The sequence below is a fragment of the Ziziphus jujuba genome, chromosome 10, assembly GCF_031755915.1.
Source record: "Ziziphus jujuba cultivar Dongzao chromosome 10, ASM3175591v1".
NCBI lineage: Eukaryota > Viridiplantae > Streptophyta > Magnoliopsida > Rosales > Rhamnaceae > Ziziphus > Ziziphus jujuba.
In genome coordinates, this window is record NC_083388.1 from 21507199 (window position 1) to 21513588 (window position 6390).

General features: G+C 35.2%; 1 protein-coding gene across 1 annotated transcript; it reads right to left on the reverse strand.

Annotated features, from left to right (window-relative positions):
* Window positions 1–360: 360 nt before the first annotated feature.
* LOC107411852 (respiratory burst oxidase homolog protein B) lies at window positions 361–5822 on the reverse strand. The gene is made up of 13 exons (XM_048468844.2): window positions 5515–5822; window positions 4609–5234; window positions 4342–4501; window positions 3672–3720; window positions 3453–3566; window positions 2905–3333; window positions 2422–2808; window positions 2211–2306; window positions 1995–2110; window positions 1744–1846; window positions 1514–1590; window positions 856–1370; window positions 361–722 (listed from the first exon to the last, which is right to left on the reverse strand). Exons 2-13 carry the CDS (start codon window positions 5129–5131, stop codon window positions 613–615), a joined length of 2679 nt encoding a protein of 892 aa, XP_048324801.2. The 5' UTR covers window positions 5132–5234; window positions 5515–5822; the 3' UTR covers window positions 361–612.
* Between the last annotated feature and the right edge of the window lie 568 nt (window positions 5823–6390).

The following is a 6390-nucleotide window of genomic DNA, read 5'->3' on the forward strand; positions in this document are numbered from 1 at the left end:
GATTCAATAATTTCATGAGGTTTTAATATTCAACCCAAACAACCTGCAAGTGACCCCCAATACTTTTTTGTGTGTTTTCTTTTTAGAAAGAGCATAAAATGTTTAGAAAGTCTAAAAAGCTAGGAAGTGAAAGCTTACCTCCACTTATTTGTCCATCTTCAAGCCAATAGCTTTTGGTAAAAAAAAAAAAAAGTCAGTGTATTCGTGTCTAGAAATGATAATGTGGTTGATAGTGATGTTGAGGTTGATTACTTTTAAATGATCATTAATTTGGTAGCAGGGGCAGACAAAGAATATCCTGTCACTGAAAGTATCTTTTTGAGAAAGTATCTTTTTGAGAAACATTTTTGCTCACATAAATTCTGGATTCATGGCCAATGTTATGCTGTTTTTTTTTTTTTCTCATTAATATATCTCTTTATTTCTACATCGTTCATTCCCTTAAACTTTCATTTTACAGGAATAATATCATATATATGATCTGTATATATACCCTATATGTTAAATAAAGAAAAAGAGTTGTTCTACACATCACATCTACATGTATGACTCACAATAGGCGCAAACATATATGTTACAACTGAAAAATTCAAAAAATAAAAATATTGAAGCTCAAAAGTTCTCCTTATGGAAATCAAACTTGGTGGTGGTTTTCCTTGAAAAATCTTGAGCTAGCATCTTTAGATCTCCAACTAATCTCTTATCACCACAATAAAACACTCCTGCACACAAACCAAATATCAAAATCCAACTCAATTCATTTTCAAAACAAAAATAAATAAATAAAAACACAGAAAAAAATGGAAACAATGTTAATTTCAAACTGCTAGTAAATTGTAACAACTATTAACTTACCAACTCTTTGGTCTGTGTGCTTGGTAGCAACATGCTTGAAAACTTGGCGCCAATTTGGTCTAGCAAAATGTGTTTTCACTCTGGTCCCTGAAACTATATCAACACCATTTTTGGCATGGTTAAGAGACTGAAGCATGGTGATCAAAGCTGATCGAGCATCTCCTTCTTCGTAAACACTGGTGCAGTAGTTGTGAAGCTCAATTACTCCATTGGCATCATTCTCAACCACCTCATTCATCACTCCCCTAAACCACTCAAAAGAACCTTGCTCTCTTGTCACCCAATAGAAGTAAGCTCTTCGGGTTGCGAAAGTTCTTCTCTTGCTGTTTTTAACACCGCTTTCTATTACCCCATCTTCTATATCTTTCTGTTCTTTGATGTTGTTAAGCACATCCTTGACAATGCTTATCAATGGAGTGGCACCAATTCCAAGCCCAACAAGGAGGAGAACTTCATATTCTTTGTAGTCTTGTGCTGGGGCTCCATAGGGACCGTCTATTAATAGCTTTGGCATTCTGCCAAAAAAAATAATAATAAAAAAATGAAGGATTAGGCTAATTTAACAGGAACTTTGGTAGTATTTCAACTTTTTTGGATTGAAAATGGAAGTGGGTGCATACTTTTGTTTTTAAAAAACAGTAACTGAATTAATTATTACCTTGTGGGTTTGTTATAGCTTTTTGCAACATCAGCTCTTAGAAGGCCACTTTCATTACGACATGGAGGCTGACATACCTGTGAAGTATACATATTCCCCAAAATTAATTAACACAATTACACAGATTATTAGCTACAGAATCATATATAGCTAAAATGCGTATTTCATGGTTAATTAATTATTAAGTAGTATATATTATATGTTCCTGCAAAAATGAATGTATGTAATACCTTGGAGAAAATGGCTCTGAGCTGTGAGGTCCAATCTCCGGCTGACCGGACATGGATGCTCAAGTAATCATCTCCAGGAGCCGAAGTAATCGAAAATGGATGCCTGCAAATGATCAAGATATACAATGCTCATCATTATTTTCAGCCTCAAAATGATAATCATAATCATAACGTACGATAAACAGAAGTAGCAACTAGACAGAACTATCAAATAAACAGTAGGAGATAGAACGTTGGTGAAATTTAATTACCATTGGAATGGGGATATGTCTCTGCACTTGACATATATATATTGGCCGCTGGTGTATTTAAATCCATTTGGCTTCGACATATGCAGAGCTAGAACATTCCCGGGATACACTGCAACCTGAAAATCCCAGATGAAAATAAATTCATATAGCTGCCTGAAAAATATTAATCAGGGGAAAAGGGAAATGTGCATTTTTATTTAGATATGTATAGTTTACCTTCAGAATCTTTACTGATTTGTTGCCAGACCTGAATGCACGAACTAAACGTTCACAAGCGTATAAAACAATTGGAACTGCCAGATACATCCATGTCTGTTGCATATTCAATCAACAAAATTAAGCCAGAAAAAATTATGATGAAGAAAATGAAAAATGGTGTTTGTAGACAGAGGAATTGACTATTTATTTTGTGGAAGTAGGAACTTACAGTCTTTTTGTACCACTTCTTGGAGAGGTAAAGAAAGTATCCATGAATGACAAATAGGATATAAACAACGACAAACATGTGGTGGGAATACCAAAAGGCATTGAACCCTGTGAGTTTCTTAAGGAAATTAGGGAGTTTTAGCCTATTCCGCCTAAACCAAGGCTGAGCCAATGTATAAGCAATAGCCATTAGCACCACCATCACCACCCCGGTCCAGCCCTCCGTGCCCTTGACGAACCACCAGTAGTCGTCAGGCCGTTCCTTGCCGAAGAAGGGTTCCATAGGTTCATACTCATCGTCGGTGGCATGTAGCAGCCTCGGAAAATCACATGTTAGATGTGAACCAGCATGTAGACCAACTCCCACTGCTATGCCCAAAGCTATCACCTACACAAAAATTTTTGAAAATTTCAAAATAAGTTGTATAAAAAAAATAAAAAATAAAATCAAAATGACTTTGCATTTGTTTGGAATTTTTGTTACCTTATGGAAATTAAGATTGTCATCAAATGGAACAACTTTTCCCAACTTTGTTCTGCTTCTAAGCCATGTAATGGTATTTCTGCATACTGGGAGAAGAATCAAGGCCATGTTGAATTTGAGTGTCTCGGCTGCACCTTTAGCCGTGGTCACACAATAGCCCATTACTTTAAATACCGCCCGATCCTTATACTGCATGAATTTCCAAGTGAACAGGCCCGCACAGATTGAGAGCCATAGAGCAACGACCCAAATCCTCCTCCAATTGTCTTCAACGAAGTATGCGACCTTCTTGGCGTATCGCTTTATTGGGTTGGGTTCTTTGGTTGGGGCCAGCTTCTGGCTTATAAGCTCGCTGATCATTCGGCTGTCTGTGGCCAGGTTGGTTGATTGGGCTGGGCCTTGAAGAAGTAGCATTTCCAAATTGTATATCTGTGAATTGGGTTAGACAGAACAGACCCAGTTAAATATTGGGCTTATGACCTAATGAGCCAAGTTTCAGCCCAGACAATTAAATGTTAATCTTTGATAAATTAGATATAACAATTTACCTCAACGTATCCGAGGTTTCTGGGATCCAGCTCTTCCATAATCAATGCTGCATATTCTTCAGCACGTTCTTGAATTTTTGACAACTTGTTAGCACCAGCACTTAATGTGATAATCTGCATTTTAAAGTCAACTCGAATTAATATAATATATTTTGGATTTTAGCAGATTGGCAGAAAAAGGTCATTATAATTTTTTTTCCTATTTTTAATGGACCCCACCTCCTTCACTTCTTCTTCAGTGATCCGGCCATCTGCATTTTTATCTACCCTGCAAATAATCAAAAGCTTATTTTGTTTAATATTCTGATTGAAACATGCTTAGCTAATAAATTCCAATATTAGTCCAAAAGTGTTATTTGAATAATAATTTTGCAGAAAATTATTAACGTAGCTGTTATTAATTGCTTTATATTATACTAATTAAGATGGATGACACTAAATTGATTCCTTTTAGTTCTTTTCTTATTCATGACTCTTACATATTTATTCCTAATATCCCATATCATATGAAATCCCACATTATTGTTCAAATTATATGCATAAATGTAAAAAATAAAAAATAAAAAATAACAAATAGAAGCAGCATCTAAATAATTTTGAGGCAACTTGTTTTATTATCAGCTGCACATGCAGAGTGGATTATTACCACCATATACGCGTTCTGATCATTTTTCTTTTTTCAACAACTACTTTTTGTTTTTTTTTTTTGTTTTCTTCACTCAAGACGAATTTGTGGTGGCTTACATATATACATAATAAATTCACATTAACCTTTCGTTGAATTCCAAGTTGCTAAACATAAATGGCTAAAGGAAATAAAGTTATTTATCTATTAGTTTATTAAAAATAAATAATAATAATAGAGGAAAAAAAAAAAAATGAATCTCACATGTCAAAGAAAGTTTGAAGCCTTGCATCGAAGCTCTGATCCGTAATTTGTTCCCAGAATTCGTGCAACTCATCCATTGTTATGGAACCTGAAGTTATTCCTCTCCTACGAGCCAATGCATCGAACAATTCGTTTGCAAACTCACTCGACTCTTTCATCTCTGATCATCATCCATATGGACGCCATTGTTAAAATGAAATTGGTTTAGTTGCTAAGTCACTCTCCTTTAAGAAAAATTCACTAATTGTTTCATAAATTACTACTTACCAATACATTGACCAAATTTTGATTTAGGAAGTGTTCCATCAGCGTCGGCGAATTTATGGAAACGCTTTTCGATCTCCGACCAACCTTCATTGCCTACATTTTTGGTCATGAACTTCAAGCCTTTCAAAGCAAGAGCCGCACCGGATTTGGTCCGATCAAGCTTCTGAGGTTTCTTGGAAAATGATGTCATGCGCTTCAATTCCTGCGAGACCTGTCTCAGTTTAAAGGAAACCTGTGAACCCAGAGAAGCCGATTGTTTCCTCTGCAACCGGCTCGCCAAATACGCCGTCTCCGAATCGCCACCCTTGATGTTTTGAACCGAAACGGTGTCGTCTGTGACATCGAGTGTGATTTCGACATAGTCTTCCTGATCTTTGAATCCTACGCTTCTTTTGCTGCTGTTCCGGCTGCTTTTCTTGTTGTTCGTCACTAAAGGTCCGCTCAGTGGTCCACTGTACCCAACTCTTGTACTCTCTATGCTCTCTGTCTCCGACCAATCGTTCTGATTTTCTTGAATCTCCATTTTCTGGTTTGAGATGTTTCTTGATTTTTCTCTTCTTTGGTTGATTTATGTACTTCTTTGGTTAATATATATAATATTAATGTGTCGGTGTCGTTTTCCGATCCTATGGAAAAGAAAATATATGTAAGGAAAAAAAAAAAAAATTGACAACTAATCATGTATAGTTAATAGTACTAGGTAGATGGATCCTGGACTAGTTAAACGTCATTTTTGACATTTAATTCAATGGCTTTGTGGGATATTCTGTATTTCAAAAACTACAGGGAAACTTGGAGATGCTAAGAAGGTAAATGAAAGAAGATATATGGATAAAGCATAAACACAAATTCAAGTGTCAAAGAGTTTCATCATGGAAATTGGAGGAGGAAATTTGAATAACTCACCAGCGGAGAATTCTAATGTGCACGACGAATTATGGTGGTTAATATGGTTTTTGCCAGGAAGATATATGTGTATATATATATATATATGTGGAATTTGGTGTTTGCCGGGAAATCAAGGTTGAGAAAGTTGGAGTGAAAACACCGAGATTAGATTGGAATGAATTTATATGGAATTTGGTAGCTGAAAATTGGAAAAGTCAAACGTAGGAAAACCATGGGGCGCAAATGGGTTGCTAGCTTAACTGTACGTTTGGTTGAATGGGAGTTGTTGAGCACCTTCAAAGTGCTTCATAGTTTTCAAACATATATATAGATGTATTTAGTAGCTAGTATACCAATCTACAATATATATATATATATATATATATTCCGTAGATCTAGCTAAAAGAAATATAAATATGAAAAAAAAAAGTGAGTAAATTTTAAACCCTAAGTTATTTACAAAAAAAAGAAAAAAAGAAATAAAATTAAAGAGGTTAAGTTGGTGCCAGACTATCTTCAACTTGTATAAATAGGACATGTAGAAAACAGTAAGCAATATTTTTTAGCTTTTGGGTACCAAAGGCATGGAGGATGGGGAAAGGGATAAGATAATAAAGATATGATTGATTATTTGTATTTGGTACTAGCTGTTAAAAAGGGCTTTAGAAATTAATTGGTGTTAGGCCAGAATGCAACTGATTTTGTTTGTGATGGTGAATATATTAGTTTAAAATATGGCATACTAATGTGTTTGGAAACCGCCAGTCATCATATAGGGCTGAATGAAGGGCTATTTAAAATGATTCACGGCCAAAAAGCTCAAAGTGAACCTGTTTGTTTTACTTTATATTGTATACAGTTAAGAACTAAATATTTATACCATTTATTGATCGT

Coding starts and splice junctions, on each gene's coding strand:
- LOC107411852 (XM_048468844.2), bottom strand. CDS start 5,131: ATGGAGATTCAAGAAAATCAGAACGATTGGTCGGAGACAGAGAGCATA. Junction 4,502..4,608: donor AAAATTTGGTCAATGTATTG/GTAAGTAGTAAT, acceptor GATGATGATCAG/AGATGAAAGAGTCGAGTGAG. Junction 2,809..2,904: donor ACAATCTTAATTTCCATAAG/GTAACAAAAATT, acceptor ATTTTTGTGTAG/GTGATAGCTTTGGGCATAGC.